The sequence below is a fragment of the Corapipo altera genome, unplaced genomic scaffold (assembly GCF_003945725.1).
Source record: "Corapipo altera isolate COAL_440 unplaced genomic scaffold, ASM394572v1 53, whole genome shotgun sequence".
Taxonomy (NCBI): Eukaryota; Metazoa; Chordata; class Aves; order Passeriformes; family Pipridae; genus Corapipo; species Corapipo altera.
The window spans coordinates 10,447,166-10,471,918 of NW_020884900.1; the positions used below are offsets into that span (position 1 = coordinate 10,447,166).

Sequence of the window (24,753 nt, forward strand, 5' to 3'; positions counted from 1 at the left end):
CTTTACCTTTAAAGAGTGCAAGTCTGGACAGTGTTCTCCATCTCAACACTGCAAATTTAGACTTGTTATCTCTTCTTAATGGAGATTAGCTCACTTACACTGATAGGAATTTGGCTTCTAGACTATAGGCCTAAGAGCTTTCACCAGCAGCTTATTAGTTGTTAAAAGAGAAGACCAAAGATGATTAGTAGCAGAACTAATTGTGATCTGGTCTGTACCAAAAAGCTCTTTGATCAGGACTCCTATTTAGTATTAGAAATCAATGCCTGCAGGCAGAAGAGGTTGTCACCTTTTTAAACCCCTAAGCCTTCCTTGCATGTCTCCCTCTTACTCTGGATTCCTTTTGTTTTATTCTGCAACAGGTACCTCCAGGAGAACAAGGCAATTCGGCACCTTCCCAGGCAACTACGTGAAACTTTTGTACCTGTAAAATAACGGTGATCCCACCATGTCACTGATGGGATTGTTTTCCAGATGATGTTTTTAAACAATGAAGAAACAGACAATTTATGAATGTAATGGACAAGACATGAGATGTGTTAGGAGGATGTGGTTATGTGGTACAGTATTGAGTTGAATGTGTAGCCCTGCTTCCATGGAGTCAGGGTGTGATTTGTTTGCTGAAGAAGAGACAGTTTCTAGTTTACAGTGCTGCCTTTGTGTATTCTTCTCCCTTCCTCAGCAAGAGTTTTGATGATAATCTTAATTTGTACGGAGTACTTACCTCTGAGAAGGCTTCAGGGAAGCATGTGGTATAGGTTTTGTTTGTGTTGAGGTAGGATAGTGCTTTGGGGCAGTACACAGCCGCTCATGTTCATTGGCAAGGTTCAGAGAGGCCAGGCTTTCTGCCCAGTTTCTGCCTTGCTGAAGATTCACTTTGCTCTGCTTTCCACTTCATGTCATGCATCTTAAGACCCAGCAGAGGCAGAGGACAGCTGATACAGTTAAACTGCAGAGCTCTGTGTGGAAAAAGAGTTTGGGACTGGTTTAATCCAGAGACGTCAGATAAAGTATAATGCAAATGTGCAAAAATCCCAAACCCTTTAATAACGTATTACCAATCTCTGCAGGGTTTTTTCTTTTGTGCAGGGTGTGTGTGTGTGTGTGTGTGAGTGTATCGTGTGCATCAAAATGAACTGAGTCCTTGTTTTTAAAGAGAAATCAGCCTGGCTTTGACATTTATCTGCACAAAGAATAGAACCAATAAACAGAACATCCATGAGAGCAAATCCTGGGTTTGACTCCTACGGTTGTTCACTTTCTCTGCTCCTCGTGCCCTATTGCTGGCCCTAAAGGATCACACACTTTTTGCAGTATATGCCTCGGGATGAAGATTTTGCTTCCTTCCCAGCAGTAAATCTTAGAGGCTCTAATAAATCTGAGCAACGTATCACTGAGGGTGCCTTTTTTTTTCCTTTTTGTTACAGTGTTAATGGTAGGTCTCAGATAAATACATGCATTTTGGCTGCCTCTTAGTCATACAAAAAAGTCTAATCAATTTTAAAAGCTGTTCCCAGCAGTTACACAGATTCGTATTTCCTTGAGGAAAAAAATAACATGGCTTGGCTGGATGCTTGCCTGTAAATCCACTATGAATACTCTTTTGATAGACATTTTGTTATTAAGAAAAAGCATAAACAAAACCGGTTCTATCAGACTCTGCTTCCTACAATTACCGTACAAATAGCAAAGGGTTAGATTGCTATTTTGTCATAAGCCGTATTTAATAATATAAAATGCCTATTTTTATGCTGATGCTTTTATACAGATTTATTAAGAGTAACTACAACTAACTGTTAGCACGACTTGCAATGTTTTGATAAACTAGCCATGCTCCTGGGTTTGAAATCAAGTAGGCTTGTCTTCCGCCTAGGTCAGTGGAAGAGAAGACTCTGTGTCTCAGAAGTTTGACTGTAAATATGTATATTTAACTTTGTACAGACAATGTACTTACCTTGTATAGAAAAATAATTTAAACACATTGAGTGAAGGGAGGGAAAAAAAGGCAGTTGTGAAAGGTTGGGATTTTTTTCCACTTTTATTTAAATGATAGAGTTCCATGTATGTTCACATAAAGAGTTTTAGCACAAAATATTCATTATGAAAGGCTTTCAGATGTGACACAAAGCACTACTGTTTCTTTTCTGCAGGAGATACCTTGAGTCCTGCATCTTATTTATGGGTTTGTTGTTCTGCTTTGGGTTTGCCCTTCAGTTATTTGCAGCAATATTTAGGCTTGTTGCTAAGATTGGATAACATCAAATTAATCTATCCACCAAAATAATAACATGTTGATATTGATTGTATATAACATATTTGTTTAGAGGTTAATTTTCGGTTCTTGCTCTTGCCAGTTTAAGTTACACACACACACACACACATCCACACAAAATGCAACTTATTTTTGTGTTGATTTTTTGTTTCTTATTGCAGTGGATTACTATTTGACAATTAATAAATGGAATTATTGAATTACTATTGTGTTCCTTGTACAAATTATTAAATAAAATCTATTCTGGTTGTTCCTGTACTTTTGTAGTAGTGCCCCACTGTGGCTGTCTTTGGCTGTGTCCATACTGAGCTGTAGGTGTTTGCCATGGGCTTCCCCACTGTTCTGCACCTGAGGATCCTGCTTGTGACTTGGCCTGAGCTCACTGGTTCTCCTTCCTGAGCCGTAGGCTGGCTGTGACTTTTTGGAAACCAAGGTGTAAAGCAGAGACAAAGCTGGTTTACACCCAGATCTCACTGTAATGTGGGGTCAGAGTGCGGCTGCTGTGGCATGCATGCAGACCTGTGGGGCAGGAGTACACCCAAGTCTGCTGGTTTACAAAGGGTCTGTGTGACTCACTCTCAGATGAGAAGACCACGCCGGTTAAGTCAGACAAGAAACCCCAAATGCCAGCCTATGTGTAGGAAGGGATGTCAGTTGATGTTGGGCTTATGTGTGCATTTTTAACCCTGACACAGGTCAGAAGCTTTAAGACCCTCACTTCTGTGGTAGCTGCACTCTGACTGGGCAAGTATGGCTACAGCATTGAATCAAGGGGTTTGTGCAAGGTCTGTGGTGATCATGTCACATCTCCCATCCCTGCAGCAATATAGCTAGCTGGGATTTTTTGGGAGTGCCTTCTGTAAGGGAACAGTCCCTGAAGGAGTAGAGCAAGGGAAGGCAACAGCTGAGCTACCTAGGTGGGCTCCCCGGGGTCCAGCAATGCACGAATACCCCAAAAGCGCCCTGTGCACCTCCACATGTTTGGCTCCTGCATGCTGCCTGTGCAGGACTGGGCTCACTCTGAAGACTGGTATTGCACAAGGAGTTTTAACTTTTGAGACCTCCACCTCAAACTGAGCCAAAATTGGGCAACAGATTCAAACTGTGGTGATGTGACCGGATGGCCCAGCAGACAGATAAACATCACAGCTGCACTCACAATGATTTTAGGAAGCCAAACTATAAACAAGCCAATCCTAAAACCAAACTACCAGGACAACAAAAGCCTCAAGCTATTTCGCATGTCTTTAGAAAGCACACAGACACAAGCCCGTCTTTCTCTTTCGCAGGTCACCTTATATAAAAGCCAAAGAGCAGCCTGGCCGTGGCTTTGCTGCAATCACAAGCACTGCTCGCCTTTGCTTTACAGCATCCTGGACAGGGACGGGAGAGAGACTTATCTACAGCTGTTGAACATGGGTATTTACTGATGTCACCCTCTATCCTAATCTAAGGTAAGGAACAAGCTAGAGATGGTTTTGTGATTGCAGAGAGGGGAAGATGACCCAGCGGTGTGCCACAGTCCTCTGGAAGTCCTGCATACCCTGGGGTAAAGGAGCTTTCAGTGTCACTTTCTTCACTGCCAGGAGATGTGTAATGATGTGGTTGAAGAACTGCTCTCTGATAGAGACAAGATGATTAGTCTAGACGCATGGACCCTGGAAAGAAAAAACCTGTGAAATGACAAGGTAGGAAAATGAAGGCAGACAAGAAAGGGGACTGCAGAAGTAAGGGTGAGCCTTGCAATGGGATCATTCATAGCCATCCATGTCTTGTAAGACCAGTGCCTGGGTGACCTTCGTCATCCCTACTTGCTGACTGCTCCATGCTCCCCAGCTGTGGCTGAATCCCAGCCTCAGCAGCAGCCTTGAGCTGTGGCTCACTGATGTTCTGCTTGTGGATGAGCTGTATTTATTTACTAAATAGGCAGCAATGCTCGAACTCAAGTTGTAACCAACCTCTCCCACGTTCTCCATCATCAGAGTAGTGTGGGCTTAACAAGCAACTGGAACTTATTTTTCCTGAATCACAGCCGAGAAGGCTAGCTGAAAAAACCATATAGAAGAATTCCTTTTGTTAGTGGTACCATGCCTAAAGGGTTAGATATAAACAAACCCCTGCCTAAAGCAGTGATGAACCTGGCACAAATTAGCAGAAAGATAATACCCTTCCCAGGCTCCGCCCTCACTCATCAATTCCTGGCTGGGAAACTGCACGCCAAGGCCGCTTATTTGCATCGCCCCCATTAGGTTTCAGAGTTAACACTGCTCCAGGCTGGAGCAGGCCGAGACATATTTGCCTGGGAGATGCCGCACCGGGACACTCCTGCGTGCGGTTGCCCGCCGGTGGCTCGTCCTGCCTGCGGGCCGCGGTCAGTTCCGCCGGGGGCGGGTGAGTGGTCGCGGCGCCTCGATTCCTGCCCGGCGAGGCGGCACCGGCCCGGGGCTGCGGGAGCTCCGCTCCCCCGGGGCGGGGCCGGCGGGGCGGGGCGGGCCGTGGGCGGGCGGGCCGTGCCGGTGCAGGCGGCGGCGCTGCCGGGTGACCCGCGAGGTGCAGCGCGCACATGGGGACGCACCGCATCGTGCTGTCGGGCCCCGGGCCCTGGGGCTTCCGCCTGGTGGGCGGCCGGGACTTCGAGCAGCCCCTCGCCATCTCCCGGGTAGGGCGGGCTGTGCTGGGGGCGGCCGGGACCGGGGTCTGCCCGGGCTGGCAGGTGGCACAGCAGCGGGGTTGGTGGCAGAGCCGTGGCGGGAGGGCGTGTGTGTGTGGGAGGGGGGTTGGATTGTCTTTTTCTCCCCCCTGGTTTGTTTGGGTGGTTTTTTTGGGGGTGTGTGTAATGTTAAGGGGGAAATCCGTGGTGGCCCACGCAGCCCCTTCACCTGATACAGACTGAAATCTTTGCTTCCCACCGAACCTCCCTCCTCAGCCTGTCCGTAGGGAATCCCTCGGCGAAGGCAGTGGGAATGTCCTCAGCCCCGCCAGCCCCTGGTTCGGGTTTGGCAGCCCACCCCGTGGGAATCCGGCTCACCGAGGTGGGTTGAATGCTCGCCTGCCTTTGCTTGCCATGTATAGTTAACAGTCTTTGTTTACAGAAGCCATGTTAAGGTGTGTTAAGTGCCTTTGCCCGACTCTGTTCGAAGTCCTTCTTGTCCCCCCCTTAAAGAGAAATTAGTTAGGAAATGAAGTTTTGCATCTAAACAGTTTTAGAATCGTACCTTGATTTTCCCTGCTCCTCTCCAGCTCTTGCCCGTAGAACGCCAGGGCTCGGTTCAGGCTGCGTCTCTTTGCTGTCCCCGTCCCCGCCTGCACCAGGTGCACGCAGGTGCTCGGCCGGGCTGTTCCTGGCCGGGAGCTGGGTCCTGTCCCAGCCGCTCCCCGCAGGCCGACCGGAGCACAGGCACGTCCGTGGGGGCAGCGAACCCCAAGCTCCCTGTGCCTTCCTGGCTCGGCACAGTGGGGTGTGCTGCTCAGTGTCTTGTCAGGGCTGGCTGCAGGCCTCTCCCAGGGGAGAAGGAATGAAGGAATTGCTCCTTTTTCCAGCAATCCCTCTAAAAACCAACGGCATCCAGCCAGCTGCTGAGAGCCCTGGGCTCTGCCACCGTGGTACAATTTTGATGTGCCCGCAGGCCCCAGGTGAGGAAGGGCTGTGGGAAGTGGAATATACAGGAACTTGAACTTCTGTGAACTGCTCTTAAAGACGACCAGGATGGTCAAACTTGTGAATTTTTATAAATGCCTCCTGCCACAGGGTCTCCTGCCATGGGGTCCCACAGCCTGAAGGACCCCAGGTGCTACGGGGGAAGCTGCCAGCTCCAGGAAGGGCACAGCTGGAAGTGCTGTTAAACCCGCTGAGGGGGGGAAATTTACTAGTTTTCTGTGTAATCTCTTTCAATTACAGTAATAATGCCTCATTTTTCTAAAGCATTTTTGGGACATGAAAGCAGCTTTAGCATGAAGGAAGTGATATTTACTTCATTGTTATGGTAATAATTGCTATTTCCTTCCAGCAAAGGACTCAGGCAGAAGTGTGTCTGAAGCCCTACCTCACTGCTCTTACCTCTTCTTGGTCGCCTTTGTCAATGCTGATAGGCACATACCAAGGGACATAGATCAGCTAAGTGGCAAAAATAACCCCTCATGAGAAATTGTGGCCCTGGGGACTAAAATGTAATAAAAGAGCCTATCTGGTGGTGGTGACGTAAATGCTGAGAATTAACAACTCTTATCAGGGCTTTCTCTTGTGGCCCCTCTGACATTTTTAATTTCCCCTCTAAGACTTCAAGTGATTAATCTTTCCTGTGGCTTGCTCTTAAGAGTCCTGGGTTTGTCCCCTTGGCTCAGGAGCGAAAAGCTCTTGGCAGGTTCTTCTTTTACCATGTAAAAAATTATCTGTTCCAGTTTTGACCTGTTTTAAAGAATGTGATCCTCCTTGTGCGGTGACTTTACAGGGCTATAACTTTGCTGTTCTTGCTTATTTCATTTCGTACCTGGGCTCCCACCAGAGACCTTTTTGGGCACAGAGCCCTCCTTCCCTCTCACAATGGGGTGAGCTCTGGCTGTAGGACTGCCAAGGATTATGAGGGCCTTGGTCCCACGGAAGTATGATATGGGGGGCTACCTGAGGGGAACAAGAAGGTGGAGAGTCTGTGTAAGCTGTGATAAGAACATTGTTCTAGGAGCAGGGGGGCATGTGGCTATCCCTCCTCAGCACTTACAAGTTTGCTTTGTGCTGTAGCAGCAGGAGGTGTGTCAGTGGCACAGATGCACTTAGGGGGAGCGCTGTTAGCAGGGGTGCACAGGGCTGCCTGCCTCAGGCCAGTCATGTGTTCTGGATTGCTCTGGGGAGCAGGATCCTCCTGCCACTGACAGCTGAGAACACTGCAATTCAGGTATGCTATGCGTGGGATAAGTCCCCTCCCACGTAGCCAGTGGAGCTTGTCTCTGCCTTATCCAGGGCTACCTGTCTCATTGATGCACTGATGGGGTCACCATGCTGCTCCAGGTGTATGCTGGCATGGTGGGATGCCAGGAGAGAGACATCCATCCAGTCATGGGCCTGAACTGGGTGTCTTGCAGCTCTCTTTGAAGCAGGTGCCTAAATTCAGCCTGCATTGCCTGCCAGGAGCTCATATTTGGTTTCTAGAAGCATTATCCTGATGATGACCTCTTGAGGTTATCTTGGTATTTATGGCCCTCATCACCACTGTACCTCAGCTCCTTGCTAGTAGCTTATGGCTTCTCAAGCTCCTCTGTGGTAATGTACGGAGGGTTTATCCCGGTCATGCTGGTGAGAGGCAGCACCACTTGAGTTGCCAAGGCATCTCATTCTCCAGAGGAAGTCATTGGAACTTGGTGTTGTAGTCCTGGCTCCCAGAAGGATGAGGAGCACTGGTGCCGTGAGGGTAGGAGCCAGCAGAGCAGCATGGCCAAGCCTGGTGCTTGTGGCTGACAGCAGCTGCATGGCACCAATGCCTGCTTGTGCCTTAGGAGAGTAGCAGATTGTGGCGTTTCCACAGCTGCTCTATCTTGTCTCTTATCACTGCCCTACCTCCCTTTCCACTTGAAATGTGTGTTCAAACCTGCTTCAGGCCCAAATACATCACAAGCATCTTGTTGTGAGAATGCTTCTGGTTTCTTGGTTGTGTTGGACCAGTTTTCCCAGTTGCAAGCCGAGTGTGGGGATTTCACAAGTGCTGCTCATGCGACTTTCTTGGGGAGTTTCCCTTCTCTTTAGGAGAGATGCTTCACAGATGTTTCTTGCTTACATTTCTTTTCAAAACTACATGATTCTGGTGGACACTTTATAACAGTCTTTGTTCAGAAAAAAAAAACCCCAAACTTGTATTGATCAGTGTGATAAACCCTGGGCCACAGTCTGCTGGATTGCCTTACAGGAGTAGGAAAGACCCGTGTCTTTATCACTCTTTGGGTGATACTGTACAGTGAGTCAGTGGGGTAGAATTTGAAAAAAGCTCTTTCTGAACTGTGGATGGACACAATACAGGGTAACAGTTTCTGTAGAGCTGACCTATGCACAGGGTAGTTCCCAGTTAAATCCCATTGAGGCTGGTGGAGCTGATGGAGGAAGCAAGCAGCATATTTTATGAGGAGAGATGCTGATGAAGTGGAGCTGTGTGAAAAGCAGTGCGGTTGACAGACCCCATCCCTCCGGTAACATGAGCTCCTGCTTGTTTGGTTACATTTGATTTTGATAGACATTGGGGCTTTTTGTTTCCAGTTGAATGTATACATGGAACTGTAAACCCTTGTTATTGATTGAGATTATTTTTGTGGTTTGTGGTAGTGATCTTGAACATTTGACCTGAAATATGGGCAGAGTGGAGTTTTGCTCTGTTTTGTCATGTCAAAAACCTCCCAGCCTCATTAAAAGAGTGATGTCTCAGAGTCTGTGAAACTGGACACTTTTGTTATAAAAGTGAGCAATTTTCCAGTGAAAAAATGGTTTCAAGACAGACCAGTTATGCAAATAGATTAAAAAGATGAAATCCCAACATGATGCTTGTTGCAATAATATGAATTCATCTCTGTTTAGTTTGATGTTTTATCTATTCATGGTATTTTAAAAGCTCAGAATTTATATAAAGTACAGAATTGGATCATAATTGGATGTTTGAGTGTGTTCGTTTTGTTTTTTGAGCACGGACCTCTGAACCAACTTTATAAACTTAAAGCTTGATTCAGTGATAAAACTGGACTTAATGGTCTGAAAGCAAGCATGGGACTGAATCTTGTGGTGTCAAAAGACATGATGTTTAGCTTTGGTACTGGCTCATGTTTTCCCCTGTCAGCCAGTCACCCCAGTAGGAAGCAGCTGAGCAAAGGCATCCTGAAGCCACTGATGAGAGAAAGCCCCGGTGGTGTGGGACATGCTGCTGATGAGCAACTCTTGTGGGGGTGGAGACCATCCTCCCTCTGGAGCATGCCAGGGCTCAGCTGAGTGGCACAAGCAGCAGGAGCTGGGCTGCAGCCTCTTCTCCAGGTGGGGAAAAAAGGCTGTGTCTGCAGGGTATTTTTCTGAGACATGGGGAGAGCTGCTTTCCAGGGAGGCCACAGCTCCCAGAGGGGAGCTGGAATGCCTCCGCTCTGCCAAAGGAAACATGGGGTGTGGTGGATGTGATAGGATTTAGGGTTGGGCTGGCTTTCCTCCTCAGCCTGGGGAGCCTTGGCTGGACCCCACTGTACACACCTATGGCTGAAGTTCCTCTGCCACACCATCCAGCTTTTGTGCTTGTAGCTGCAAACACCAGCATTGTGCCTGGGTCTTGTTCTGAGGTTGGCTGGGCAGAGGGAGACAGCTGGGGAAAGCTGCTGGGGTTTATAGGAAGGTGAAGGTGGCTATGTTTCCTGCTCTGATGTTTACTCTTGTGCTGCTGTTCCTGGCTGCTGGGTGGGGTGGGGGCTGTGGCAGTACCAGCCCTGCTGTGCTGTGCCATGCTGCCCAGGGTGCTGGGCAGAGCTGCTCCAGAACTAGACAGCTGATAAGTGCCTATGGAACACTGGCCATTAGGGTCACCTGCCAAGAGCTTCTGGCCCTGCAGAAGTAGTAGGGTTGATGTTTAGAGGATGGGACAATGTCTTGTGCCTTTGCTCAGAGGGAGTCCTGTCTCGTCTGTCTGACCACATCAAGTATGGAGAACAGAGGTTGTGCTCCTACAGACTTTGAAGTCAACATCAACCCTGACAGTTTCCTGGGCAGCTGCTGTGGCTGGGAAGGCCTGTGCTTCAATGATAGAAATGGCTGCTGAGAAGAGGAAAAGACTTTTCTGATCTCCCTGGCTGCCAGGGTTTGGATGACAAGAAATCATCCTTAATTGTAGCAAGGGCAAAACAGCAGAATTTTCTTGTGGTAAATGCAGAGTACTTTGGGGCACAGGACAGGCTTGATCTTTTCCAGTCCTGTTTCCTGAGTCTTGGGAGGGCAGTTTTATCTTGGAAATAATTTCTGAAAGAATTGGCATGCTAATTAAACTTCTTCTACCAGAGTTACATGCGGGAGCAGTATCCTTGTCTCTCCTAGGAGCCAGGGTTGTATTTTCTACAGTTCACCTTTTCAGACCAATTATGCAGCAGCTTGATGTCACCCAAACTTTGGAATTCCCTTTTCTCTGTGCCTCTTCTTTGTGACCAGTATAATCTCTTTTGGTGGTGTCTGACTCACCTTGTTCTGGATTAGTTCCCTAAAGAACCTAAAGAGAGAAGTCCACATTTGGAGGGAATGTGTGAGCCCCAACCTTATGTGAGACAAAAGTAAATATTGGACTTCATAGGAGAAAGTCATTTTTGTTCCCTGATCTGCTTGTTCCCAGATGTCAAGTTGTGCGTGGTTGCAGGCTTCTTGGTACCTTTTGTCCTCAAAAATCAGTTTGTCCATCAGGAAAGATAGTTGGTTTGGAAAATTAATTGGATTTGAAGGAAGCAGCATCAAAATGATTTTTTTTTTTTTCAGTATAAACAGGGAAATTATAGGAGGCCTTAACTGCATAAACAATTGGTGTTCTTCTGGACAGTGACACAGTATCTTAGATGGTTGCTGTTTACTGGACATGTTGATTTATTTAGAGGATGAAATAAACCATCAGGAAAAGCTCAACTGTTTCTGAGATGTTGTAAGAAATATCTTGTTTGTTTGTTTTAATGTGAGGCATGTTGCAAAACAAGCAGTGAGGCTGAGTAACAACTTGACCACTATTTGAGCATCTTTCTGAGCAAATAATCTTTGGTTTTTTGTACTGCCTTACTGAGGTCAGCCCTTTCTGTGCAGTATCTGATGCCTTCCCCTTTCTGTGTTAATAATGCTCATCTGGCTGTCAGAGTAGGATGTGAAGGCAGGCAGGAAGGTGAGGGCTGGGCTGCTGGAGGAGCTTGTGCAGTGGAAGCCCAGACCCCACTGGAGTGGGCTGATGCTCAAGGGTTTCACCAGCCAGAGGTATGTCCACCTTCCCCTTCTTCTCTCTTGGTGACGGTGTGGTCTAGGCCAGCACAGCCAGTGAGATTTGGGCTGCAGCTGTGTTGGACTGTAATGGTGCAGAGAGTGGGAGCAGCTTTGAAGGAAGCTCTCCTGGAGCCAGTTGTAAGGAACCAGCCTGTCATTCCCCCTCCCCTGAAGAGAAAGGGTGGGGAACGTGCCTGCCTGAATTTTCTCATAGCCTCTGATCTCTGCTGACCCAGCTGCATGCTTTTGCTGGGAGAAATTGTGACTGCTTAGCATAATACTCCAGCGCTGAGGACATTACTCATGGTAAAAGAGCAGTGTGTGTGGGTGGGGAGGATTAAACTGAATGTCAGAGATGTCTTGTTGTCACTCGTGGCCTTGGAAGAATGTTGCTGCATGTCTGTCCTGTCCAACAAAGATCCAGCTGAGTTTTCCTCTCAAGTGCACATAGGTGCAGTTTCTCCAGATCTTTTTCTTGGCTGATGTTAATTTTGCCTCTTCATCACTTCTTGCAGTGTGTGTGTAGGTGTGGAGTGATGGGTGATGCCGGAGGCTGTAGGGTCTGTGCGAAACTGTGAAGAGATGACAGAGTGAGCAAGTAGTGTGTTGGAAGGGATGAGGGGAGAAAGTCAGAAAGAATTGAATGAATTTTAGACCCACCCAGCTATCTTTATGCACGGAGCTGCATTATGCTGCTTTTCATAGAAATGCTTCCCACCCTTCCTCCCTCTGCTGTGGGCAGCAGCTTCCCTTGATATACCCACTGCTGCCTCTTGGATCCTTGCCTGCAGAAGGAAAACAGGCACCATAATCCCTGTCCAGGGACTGCAGAGCTTGTTAGGTAGCGTGTATGGAGGGATTGCATCGAATGTAAAGTGTGGTTTTGTTTGGCAAGCTCTGGGACAGACAGAAGTTTTTTAGAGGTCCTGGGAGCTGGATAAGCAGCCAAATGTGTCTCCCTCTGCTAAATCAAAGTGTTTTCTATTGTAAATGCACTTGCCCAAAGACAACCTGAAGACTTGATATGTCGTAACTGAATGCTTTTTTGCTGCTTGACCGCCAGTACAAGGAGATGACAGCCAGCAAACTGCCTGAATGTAGATGGATATCTGAACTTTACAAAATCCTAGTGGTGCTGACAAGGTGGAGCCCAAAGTGTGTGTATGAGGGGGCAGTGTATATATACATATATATATTCAGACACCTGTGTGTGCATGCACACATTTCCACAAAGCTTCACTTTGCAGTATAAGGAAATAATGTAGGTTTTTCTTCCATCCAAACCAATCCTGAATCTGTGGGACCTCTATTAAAAAGAGAGGTCCAAGCATATTACTGGTCTAAACTGTTAATCTACTACATTGAGTTTTACGTGAGTAAAGAGTGCACAATCAAGCCCATGGATTATGGGGATTATTTGTTTCTTCCATGTGCTGGCTCATGTGTCTGAACTGGTGTCAAGAGTGTAGCTTGATGTGTCTGGTTATAAGTATCTAGATTATTTCTGTAGTAGCCCAGATTTCTTATACAGAACACCAGCCAAAAAGAGCATTACCGTAAGCGAAGCCTGGTGAGCTCTGGGACCTGTTCTGGATACAGTACCAAGAAGTGCTGCTCTGCCTGTCTCAGCATTGTCTGTTCAACAGTGAATGACCTAATGGCACTGTTACTCAATTGCCTGGGAACAGTCACCTCAAGGTAGGGCATGGCTCCTTTCCAAAGGATGCCCTTGGGCATGATGTTAGAAGGTGTGCAGAGCTTTATTCACTTGCCCATAGTGTCCCTGGAACTGGGAGGCTCCTGGCACCTTGTGATGCTGCCCACATCCCATCTGCCAGAGGCTGCTCAAACACAGTGGAGGAAGCCCAAGCTAGTCAGGGAGCTCTTTGAAAGGAGACAAGAGGCTGTGCCTTTGTACAAGGTGTGATTTGGGCAAAGTTGTGTTTGCTGGTTTTGTTCCTTGCAGTGTCTTTCACACCTCCTTACCTTTCCATGCAGAAGTGCAGCTGTATCTGCTCATTACTGAGTCATCTGCTTGTACAAGGTGTGCAAGGCACTGCCTGCAGTCCCCTTGTCTCCTGCTGCTGTCTGCTCCATACTGACAGCTCAGTCAAGAGCAAAGGGTAAGGAAAGAGGTTTGGGTAAAGCTTTAGATCATCTGAGAGCAGGAGCAAAGCAGTTTCAGGTGGTGCAAAATGTACTGGATGCCTGTGAGCCTGAAAGCTTTTGTTCATTTATGGAGTCCTTCTGTGTAAGCTGGCTGATTGCTGTCAGTGCTCTGAGCACCTCTGCCTGCCCACCCTGCTGCTTCCCATGGACCAGGGAGGGATGGGACAAAAATAAAAGCAGGAAAAGGTCTTCCCAGTGGCAGCTTTGTGCTCCTCACTTAATAACAGAAACGCCTTTTGCTTTCCTGACTTAACTGGTAGGTGAGCAAATATCAAAAGCAGCGTTGACAGCACTGAGATAAGCCCAGGCCTTACTGTGAGGGGGGAAGGGAACATTATTAGTAGCCATTAATCATCCTAAAAGGGCGGGGGATGGGTTACGTCCGGTACCCTGCCCTTGTGCAGACATGTTTCCTATGAGCAGTCCTGGCAGGGAGTGTGAGCTGGATGTTGCAGTGCAGCAGTTTGTGGAAGGTTGCATTTCAAGGCAAGTTATTTCCAGAATGAAGAAGCTGAATTTTAAAACGTTTCCTTTTGGCAAATTCACTTATCCTTTTTATTACTGTGCAGTCCTTGTAGCTTCCCCTTAGGGAAGAGGTTTGGGTGGTACCTTAGTGGATTTAATAGCCCTTGTGCTACCAATGCTTCACATTCCTCTGAAGTGGACACAGAAGGGGAACTGACACTACAAGCACTGGCAAAGTGCTGAGGTGTCACTGTGAATGCTCATCCTGGGAGCTCTAGGAGTTTATTCAGGAGGCTTCAGCATTTCAGTGTCCCTGGCTACTCCAACTTAGCTGTTCCTGGTGGTACAGGATAATTTCTGGCAGCCTAGGATGTATTGTGTCGATCATCTGTCTTGAAATGCAAGATGTATAGCTGAGTCTCCAGCGGTGTTCCAGTGTTGGTGTTAATCCACTGTTGTTCTTGACTCTTTGGTAGTCTTGTCTGATTGAAAATGAATCATGGTAATAGTGTGCTGAGCTTGGTGTTCCTCAGGGGGGTGAGTAATGTGCCCCCTCCCTCTTTTGGTACCAGAGGAAATAAATGCACCAGGAAACCAAGTGACATGGTTAAGGTCCAGCAACCAGGGTAGGACCCACACTGTGTCTCGTGCAACAGGACAGGTCCTTAGGGATATGTCTCAGAGTTTCTCTAATGACAGCTCCCAAGTCTGGTGGGACTGTGGGCAACTTTCAGTGCTCAGGGTTTCTTCATGGCTGCTAGCTGTCCCTGTGTGCTGGTTTTGGCTGGGGTAGAGTTTATTTTCTTCACAGTGGCTGGTATGTGGCTGTGCTTTGGATTTGTGCTGAACACAGCATTGATAGTATAGAGATGTTTTTGTTATTGCTGAGCAGAGCTTGCACAGAGCCAAGGCCTTTTCTGCTTTTTGTACTGCCATGCTGGTGAGGAGGCTGAGGGTGCATGGGAACCTGGGAGGAGACACAGCTGGGACAGCTGACTCCAACTGATCAAAGGGATATTATGTACCATATGGCATCATGCTCAGTTATATAAACAGGGGAAAGAAAGTAGAAGGGAGGGATGTTTGGAGTTAATGGCATTTGCCTTTCCAAGTAACCATAATGTGTGATGGAGCCCTGTGCTCCTGGGTATGGGTGAACACCTGCCTGCCCATGGGAAGCAGTGAATTAATTTCTTGTTTTGCTTTGCTTGCATGAGCAGCTTTTGCTTTACCTTTTAAACTGTCTTTATCTCAACCCAGGAGTTTTTTCACTTCTACTCTTCGATTCTCTCTCTGGTCCTGCTGGTGGGGGGGTTAACGAGTGGCTGTGTGGTGCTTAGTTGCTGGGTGGGGTTGAACCGTGACTCCCTGTCACAAGGTTTACAGAAGGTACTCTCAAGGCAGTGCATCCAGTGGAGTGGCTGCAGATTACACTCAGTGGCCTCGATAGTCCACCGGTCAGCTGTGGGCTGCAGCTTGGGAGACGATGATCTTGACATTTAAAGCCGATGTTCTATATCCATCTGTTGCCTTCTGTGGTCTTTTCAGCAGTACTTCCTCTGTCAGTTCATAGACTGCTTGCAGCATTAGAAGTGGTGTGCAGGTAGACACCAACTGTTTGTTTGATCCATCTGAAGCTTTTTGGATTAATGTTGAACACCTTAGTCAACCTTGGACATCTGTGATACACATCTGTGTCCTTCCCCTTTCCATGAAATACTATCCTAGTAGAGATGTGAAAAAAGAAAAGCGTATTGTGATCTTTCTTCTGGTTAGGGAAAATACCCCCACTACAGCTGTGAGGGGATATGCTGAAAACCTAGGTTTCAGCCTAGGGAAAACAGTAACTGTAATTGCTGCTAATGTGTGACACTTCTAGAAGGGGAGCGTTTTCCTGGGGGCAGTGATTTGCCAACCAAACCCACTGTTAGGAGGGATCTCTAAATCTTGTGAGCAATGTTTATTTATGTCTGACAGCTCTGCTGGGTTTGCTCAGCTGCTTTCCAGCATGCTGAAACCTAGCATGAGTGCGTAGAATGAACACCACTTGCAATGGACTCATAAATGAGGTATGTCTCAGCTGCGAGGCATGTTTTAATCTGTACTCATGTCTGGGAGCAGTCCACCCTTCTCATTTCCTCTGCCAATTAAATAATTGATGAAAGCCCACGGAAATCGTTACAATCCTTCCACAAAGTCATTAAAACTGCACAAAATCTTATATAGTGCTTGCAAAGCCACAAACGTGACATTATTCACGCTCCACCTAAGCAGTACGTTTGGCCCAAAGAGGTCTCAGTTGTTAAGAGGACACATCTTTAAAAGAAGTAGGGAAAAATGAATCATCCACTTAGTTGATTTTCTTGAAAATGCCAAGTTTTAGCTGGGACCTTTTAATTTGGAGTATCATGCCAATGGCATTGCTGCATAGTTTCTTCTGTCTGGGATCTCAATGAGATTACCTCAAGCTCCTTCCATCAGTCGTTTCTCAGGCAGAGCACAGCACCTCTTTAGCAGTGCAGTGGTGTATCTGGAAAGCAAAGCACCATGCATGGAAAGGGAGATGTAATGTGGCAGAAGGTATCAAGGTGAGCTGTGGTCAGGCTGGGGGTGATGCTTCTACTTTTTCAGAAGCTACTGTCAGCTTGTGGTTTAAAGATGAAGTTTCTGATGCCTTTCTCCCTTCCATTCTGCTCATTAGATCGTGCACTGCTTTGGGATTAATCTTGCTGAAGTCAGTGAGTGTGTGTTACACCTGTTCCTGGGCAAAACCAGTTTATTACAACTAAAGAAGCAATCCAAAATCTTGAGCCCAAACCTTTCTTCCAGGGAAGGAAACAGATGAGATTGTAATGCAGGCAAAGGTGTTTGTGATTGGCATTGACTGTATTGCAGTGAGTCTGATACTTTTCTGTCACCTCTGTTCTTAGAGGCTTGGACTTCTGTCTGTGCTCAGCACCTTGTTCCACAGAGCCCTTCTCTGTCCAGCAGACAGATGATCTTGCTCTCTAGCATGAAATCAATTGCCTTGAGTGAAAATATGATTTTTTTTCAATTTACCTGTTGTTCCCTCTCCAAATTTCTGTCTCTGGGTGACAAAAAAAAAAAAAAGACTCCTTCCACTAACTATTACTGAGAAGTATCTAATAGACCTAGATGGATTTCTGCTAAGAATTTGCTTTAGTTTTCACCTCTTTGCTTACAGGTACCAGTGAGAGAAACCACAACTTGTCCAACTGTCTTTCAGATGTTGCTGTGGAAAGCTCCTCACTGGAAAGCCCATTTACTCTTTTTGTTTTCTCTTAGGTGACTCCAGGTAGCAAAGCTGCAATAGCCAACTTGTGTATAGGAGACCAGATCATAGCCATTGATGGAGTGAACACGGATAACATGACACATCTTGAGGCTCAGAACAAAATCAAGGGTTGCACAGACGAACTCACTCTGACAGTCAGCAGGTACGTTGCTGAGCAAGGCTGGGGATGCATAGAGGGAGAGTTGCAGGCTGGGCAGTAGCTGTGTTTTGGTTTGACAGTAGACCTCTCTGGGTGGTTTAATTTGACTTCTTAGTACTCTGTCTGGCAGGTGCTGGCTAGCAAGAGGAAACTGCATTTCATCTTTTAATCCTAATGCTGCTTGTGTTTGCTGCACTTGACCTTACAAAAGCAACCTTTCAAGTGAGGAATTGGCTGATTGTGGCAGAGTCTCTCAGCTTATTCTGTGGCTCCTGACAGCAAGAAATCAAAGATGGTCTCATGAAAACTTCACTCATAGCAGAGGAGGTACAAGATGACCTTCCTTCCTGTTGCACTGATTTAACAGTTAAAATATATGGTTGTGTGTTGTTCCAAGTGATTAATTGCCTGGTTTCTGGCTCAGAGAGACTCAGAAATGTACGTTGTGAAGCCTCTTGATCAAACAGCACTGTCAGTGCTAAACAGTGACAACCCAGGGTGCAGCAAGACTGTTAGGCATCAGTCTCTCCAAGTCCTGAAAAAGTAAAAGGAAGCTGACAGCTGAGCCACAATCTCTGTCACTAGTGTAGAGCACAGGCTGACTTCAGCCTTCCCACCATCTTGAACTGCAGAGAAATGGACAGCTTCATTCTTTTCCCTAGCCATGCTTTATTTTTGGACCATCTTTGTAAAGAGAGGAAATGGAGATGGGAAGGCAGGGGTCTGCTTTGCATTGACCTGTTGCTGCTTAAAAGAACTGGAGCCTGCTTTTTGGGTTTTTTGTTTTTGTTTTTTGAGAATGCTGGGGATTTATCCTTCCTTTTGGTTTGAATTACAGCCATGGGTGCCAGTGCTTCTCAAAGTCAGATGGTAGATACAGTGCTGGCATCTGGAGTGAGGTTTTTCCCATGCCTACCTTCCCCCAGAGTGATCATCCATCAGTTTCAGGGCAGATGCAGAGGAAGTGCCTTCAAAAGGAGTGCAAAAGCATGCCTTAAGTGACACAGTGGTTCAGTTGTTCAGTGCTTTTCTGTGATAAACAGAAGTCTTTTACCGTAGCTTGGACAATGCCAGGAGTTCAGGAGGCATTTCCCAGTTCAGGAAGAAGCGATGGGTCTCGGCCAAAAAAAGCCTGACGGTTCATTGAGGGAATTCACAGAGGGAAGAGCAGATCACAGTGCAGGCAGTGTGAATGGATGGTGAGCTTTGCAGTGGCCTGTTAACCCCAGAATTTCTCATACTGGCCTTGAATTTGGCAGCCAGTAAGCTGCAAAGGAGTGCTTCTTTTCCTTTCCGAAATATCCAGCTGTTTGACTTGACAAATGAGTGCCATGTGGTTCTGGCTGGGAGAGAGAAAGGGTAGCAAGGGCTCTTTCAGCCTGCAGGCAAGTTCACTCTTACAGATCATTGAGTCTGTAAAATGTGTTTGCTAATGTTAATTACAAAGTCATTAACTTTATAGCTACCCCATGCACATTTCATTGGCCTTGGGTGTGGAAGCTGCCCAGGGAGAGATTTCTAGCTGGATATGCAGCTGTGTAAAACTGTGCAGGGGCTTTGAGTTTGCACAGCTCAACTCTTTCGTGACCTCCTTTCAGGGAGGTAGCATGAGCGTGTGCTGGCTCTCCTGCTGCTGTACTGATCGCCGAGTATTGATGACAGAGTAGCCAAGAAGAGTGTCAAGACTGCAAGGATGTGAAAGCAATGATCTGACCACTTACCACTGCTCTATATAAAATCTGTGTGCATCATGTTATCTATCCTGGTTGTACTCTTTTGAGGATATTTTATCCCTAGTGCCCAGCTGTCTCCTTCTAGGCCCCAACTCCACTGCATTGTCCTAAATGCAGCTGTACTCAGTGGTCAGAGTAGCTCTGTAAGTAGTTGGCTGAGTATGAAATGGAAAGTATATAATTTGCACTTCAACACCACCAACTCTAGGGTCTGGTCTCCATGCTGTGCAGCTGTAGCTCGTTACCTGATTTAGTTATACAAGGAGCTGTGCTGGTATGGACCATTGATCTGGCAGGACAGCAGCTCTGTGGGCTGGAGCATCACACACTGAGGATGTACCCAGCTGGGCCAGGTTTTCTGGAGTGAAAAGTCTTCCAGTCCTTCTTTTCTACTCATTGTTGTAGAGATGTCTTGTGAAAGCATAAATCCTTAGTGATTTTTAAATTGCTAGCTGATGAATTTTAAATGTTTACTCATGTAAATGATTACCCAAGCTAAATGTTCTCTGACCTGCATTCAGAGTGGCAGCAAGGTTGTGCCAGATGAGATTTTAGACATAGGTCTGAGATCACATCAGGTGTTTCAGTTCCACCAAAGGATCACCACCATCATGACAGTGGAGACTTCATATGTGACTGTGCTGTGAATGTGAAAAGTATGTGGTTTCAAGAGCCTAGTGGGTGAATTAATGGTAGACAAATCTATAAAGGTTGATATATACAATGGAATATCTCTGCTGCAGCCTTTAAGCTGCAAGTAACTGGAGGCTAGGAGAGTATTTTATGGAAGTATTGTACTATGCTTATCTTTTTCTTGGGCTCTTCTGTGAACCAAAAAAATCTTTAAACATTTGTACTCCAAATAGGCAATCCTCTTCTCTTTTAATGGTAGTCAAGCAGTTAAGATGTCTTCATGTTTGGCTGTACTAATGATTATTTAAGAGAAGTGTAATTATAGAGAATTGAAAGGACTTAAACACTTCTGGTAAAGGAAATGCTGTTTGCACTGTATACTTGATTGTGTATATCAACAGCATTCCAATGTTTCCTGTTTCAGTATTTTTCTTAACGATGGTAACAGTCGAAAAATATTTCAAAACAGATTGTAGGCAGGAAATCTAGTCTTAACACATGTCACCATTAAAAATGGATCAAATTTCTAGCTGAAAAAACCATGCCTGGTCTGCTTTTTCACCCAAGGGTGCAAATCTCTTAATTTCCTAGGATTTAAAACTCAGCCACAAATTGCTTTCTCTGAATACTCTTTTTTTAAGTGGCACTGCCAGGTGCTTTGCTGTTTGATGTGTGAACAGAGTTGGAAAGGTCTGTTCTCTGCCTCCAAAGTGGGTGTTCAACAATGCTGGTGCATATACCAAATTCCTGCTGAACTTACTGTGTTGGGCAGCTCCCTCCTCTTTTCTGAGCCTGTGTTTGTTCATTCCTTTTGCTTTTTGTTTCAGGACAGAGAGTGCTTAGAGAAATGTAGTTTCCAAGGAACCAAAGTAAAGGTTCCATTATTGTCTTCAACAATATAAAATCAAGCTCAAGACAGTATGCTTAAGTCAACTCAAGCCCACTTGGTTGCTAAACTGAGAAATTCAGAGAGATTTTAGAGCCTTTCCCATTCATGAGAATAATGAAGTTTGGGATCTCTGCTTTTTCCTTTTTTTTTTTTTTTTTTTTTTTTTTTACAAATAGAGTGTGTATGTTGCTGCACTGACATTTTATGGTTGAGCTAAGTTTTGTCCCAGGCTGCTGCACTCCATTAATGGGGGTAAGAAGCAACATGTGTCCAACAGATTGGAGAAAGGTATCACCCTCCATTGGAAATATAGTGTGTTTTGGGTAAGAGACTTGTTCTTACAAAGAACATTCAAAGAAAGGAAGGTGCAGGAGGAACAAATACTACCACAAAACAGACCTGGTAGCCAAAGATCCAGGCATAACCAGTGTTGGTGGAAATGCTCATGGTGAATTTGACACAGAGCTCTATTGTAGCTGCAGAGGTACAGAAGCAGACAAATATTCATTGCAGCACAGGTGAAAATTATTTCTGAAACAAATGGCTCTTTGCCTGTGGCTATAGTCACCAGATGGGTGGTAAAGCTGTGCAGCCCTGAGACAACTCAAAAGTAAAGTATGTATTTTTATATGGTGATCTTTTTTCTCAAACAAAAAAAGAAGTGTTCCTATAGGGAGTCTGTCCTTCCCTTTATGTCTGGAGGCAGTTCGGGGGTGGTAATAAGAGAGGAATATTTGTGAAAAGGGATTGCAAACATGTAATCTCTTGTTCTGCTCCTACTGTCATTTTCCTCAAATTTCAAGCTGTTTTTCTGCAGCTCTTCTGCCAGCTTATAATATAGTAATGCACCTTTTTTGTTTGCAAAACAGTCTTTTAATTTGCTAAAAGCAGGAGTGAAGCTATGTATTTGTTCTTTGAAAAGTGCTGGGATTAGGGAAATCAGATCTGCTACCAGCACATGTTAAATGCGTTGTCAGAAAGGATCATGTGTAGATGCTTATGAAGAAGAGAGCACGTGTGTGTTTTGTTCAGTAGGTTCAGTTGTGCTCTTGCTTGCTCCATGTGTTCCCAGGTCTGAGCTGTGGGAACGAGTTGCACGAAGCCACAATAGGCTCAAATTTGTGTTCTAGGAAGTTCGTGGAATCCATTGACTCATTTAGGTTTGCTTTTTTGCTTCCTTGCCAAGGAGAGTTTTCCAGTTTCTGTCATCTTACTAATAATTCTTTTGGCCCTGGGAAAAGCCAGCTGCTCAGTGTGCAGCTATATAAGGGCATGCAGGTTGCCTGACCCTGGTGGCTGCTCACAAACCTCTCCATGGCCAGTGTGGTGCTCCCAGTCCTCCTGGGTGCATGCCAGCAGCTTTTACTAACAGCTGGCACATTCAGAGTGATTTTGGCAAGTCAAGATAGGTATTTGTTGGCATTTTACAGCCTGTTTGGCAAGGTAAAAATAGTTAACTCTGCAGCTGGCTAGTGGAAGAGCAGTGTGAGCCTGAGTGTGTCAGGTGTGTCTTATCTTTTGTAGCTCTGTAATGAACTTGCTTGTAATAAACTTCTGTTGCTTCTTCTGTGTAACTGGAGTTACCTTTTTGTTTTTAGTGGTTGTGTGAAGAGACATGTGAAATGCAAGAGGGCCATGCATGGAGAAATGCATTTGGGGCCTCCTGTCCCTAGGGAGTTGTGACTATCAGTGCTGTTTGAATTGACAGTGGACTGCATGCAGCCCAAGTACAGTTCTACTTGCAAAGTGAATATGTCCATTAGTGGGTTTTTGCTAAAGGTGACTTCTCGTGTTTAGGGCCAAGAGCATGTATTTTTCAGCTGTTGCAGCTAAAGGGCTGATTAAAAGGTATCCTCCTGGTAGCCTGAGAGCTCTTGTAGTTAGTTTGTAAACATTTTTAAAATGCCTGTCTAAAACTCTGGGGACGGGATTGGTGAAAGATAAGTTCTTTAGGTCTTTCCTCATTTTTCAGCTAGCAAACTTTGTGTTGCATAAGAAACTTCTCGGTCTTTTGAGGTTTATTCTCTACTTTGGTTTCTTAGCTGTGTCCATCCTAGTGTTTGAAATGGGAATGTAGGTGTACCTTTCTTCTTTATGGAAATTACATAGTTCCTGGCACACAGAACTAGACCCTCGTTTTCCAGCTCTGAATTTTCCCTTGAAGATATGGCCCAACTTTGCACACAAAGCACTGCTAGCAAAATCTAGATTCTTGTGATGCTTCTGTTACACTGTGTTGAAGCCAAGTTGCTTGAAAAAGGTTGTGTTTCATAAATACCTCTCCAGATTCCTGCCTTGACTTGCATGCAGTTTCCTTCCTCCTCTTGCTACCAGTACCTCCCCATCCAAACTAGCATGGGAGAAATTTCTTTCTAAACTTGGGTCTTGGTTTCTGTCTGGATAAAACATCAAATGCATGGCTTATTCCCTGGCCCTGTCTTGGTAACTCTCTATCCTGTAGTAAGGAAACAGCATGTAAATGTAAACTCCAAATATGAAAATGTTTATATATCTACGTGCCTGCAATTAATTTGCTTGACACTAATTCTCAGGCCTGTTTGTGTCATGTTTTAGTCTTCTCTGCACTGTTTGAGCATTGCTCTCTGCTGGAGTCTCATTTGAAAGAATATGCATTAGAAACCATATTATAAAATAAATCATCAGTTTATCAGGAGTCTCTGAGCTACAGTAAGGATGCTGAAGCCTGCTGGCTTTCACTAGACAGAGTAGGATTCCCCAGCAGGCTGTTGGGACATCCAGCCCTTCCACTGGAGGTCCTCTCCCCCAAGTTTGGGAAAAAATCCTCAAGAAAGCCATTACCAGTAGCAGCCTGCTGCAAACTGAAAGCACTGTTACCAAGTTTGGGTTTGGCTATCTACTCTGATGCCTGTTCCCTGCTTCATATAAATAAGATGTGAAAACATATAGATAAGATGCAAACATGGTGAGTGTAATCTGCCCTGCTGTGGTGCCCACACTTCCCAGCGCTGCAGAAAATAAGCCCTGGGCCAGCAGTGGGACATAAAGTCAACTTCTAGGTGCTATTTTTCTTCCTTCTGCCACTACTTCAGTAGAATTACATGTATTGACACCAGGAGCAGAGCCAGGAAACCCTTGCTGAGAACTGGGACCATAGTGGTCCTACCTAAAACCTACAGGCTGTGGGCTCCCCAGGCGGTGCTGTGGGAAGGACCACATGCCTTGAAAGGCCTGCTTGGTAAAGCTGGGGGGAGCAAAGCTGTCTCCTCTTTGCGGCTTTACAGGGGCCATAAATGGGCTGTTGAGAGTGGCCAAGGGGCTCTGCTGCAGATGTTTTGAATACAAAGGGAAACTTTATCTTCCCTGCCTTAGAGGGGCAGATGCACGGGCTATTTAACCTTTCTATTTGGATAACTTTTTAAACTGGATTGAAAGTAAAGCTTGGAGTGATCTTGCTGCTTCCATTTATATCCAGTGACAGATCAGAATGGCAGCAGGCTGGGACACAAACTTGAGCTATTTGTCTTGTTAATAAGTAAGGGAGAAGAATCTGGTCAAAAACCCGTTGGCTGCAGTAGTTGGCCATAGCTGCCTCCCCTACACTGGAGACCAACATGCTATGTCACCTTAAACTCACTGAGCGAGGGGCAGTGGGGGGAAAGCAAGTGCCTAGGGGGAAATTTCTGTTCTGTATTCATACATTGGCCTGCTCTAGGCTTAATTTTTTCAGTCTGAATAAAGCCTTCTGATGCTTCTGAAAGCTGATAATATTAAACTGCTGTAAAAGAAAACGCTGCCTCAAAAGTTCTTGGGTCGCTGCTGTGAGAACTGGCACAGAGATGCTCATGCTAGAAAACAGCTGAAGGGTTTAATGCTTTCTGAGCTGCTCTTTCATCTTCAGCTGATGTCCACTTGCTTAGAGCCTGACTGGCAGGGTGTTTGATTTCCATATACTTTGCTGTATCCCCTGTTTTTTCAAAGGAGATGAAATTTGGTCACACATGATCTCCAGACACTTTGAAGGAATAAGGCTTCGTATCGGTCAACAGGCTGCTCCCCTATGTACAAATACAGCCATCTGGTGCAAAGTACAACCATCCTAGAGATGGCTGTGACTTCGTGATGCTTGATAGCCATAACCTGGGTAAAACTGCTGGTTTCTCAGGTACCTTAAAGCACAGGTTACTAGAAGCAAGGAGAGAATG

At 45.8% G+C, this 24,753-nt stretch overlaps 2 protein-coding genes across 10 annotated transcripts in view; both read left to right on the forward strand.

Annotated features, from left to right (window-relative positions):
* SORBS1 (sorbin and SH3 domain containing 1) overlaps positions 1-2,476 on the forward strand; it is a 78,016-nt gene extending 75,540 nt beyond the window's left edge. For all 9 annotated transcript variants that reach the window (XM_027649594.1, XM_027649595.1, XM_027649601.1 and 6 more), the window contains one exon: positions 363-2,476. In XM_027649594.1, the coding sequence (XP_027505395.1) occupies positions 363-430 (68 nt within the window). In that variant the 3' untranslated portion in view covers positions 431-2,476. The remainder of the gene's footprint in view (positions 1-362) is intronic.
* Positions 2,477-4,799: 2,323 nt separating this feature from the next.
* PDLIM1 (PDZ and LIM domain 1) overlaps positions 4,800-24,753 on the forward strand; it is a 44,173-nt gene continuing 24,219 nt past the window's right edge. Inside the window, exons 1-2 of the mRNA XM_027649536.1 lie at positions 4,800-4,931; positions 17,166-17,317. Of these exons, the coding sequence (XP_027505337.1) occupies positions 4,836-4,931; positions 17,166-17,317 (248 nt within the window). The 5' untranslated portion in view covers positions 4,800-4,835. The remainder of the gene's footprint in view (positions 4,932-17,165; positions 17,318-24,753) is intronic.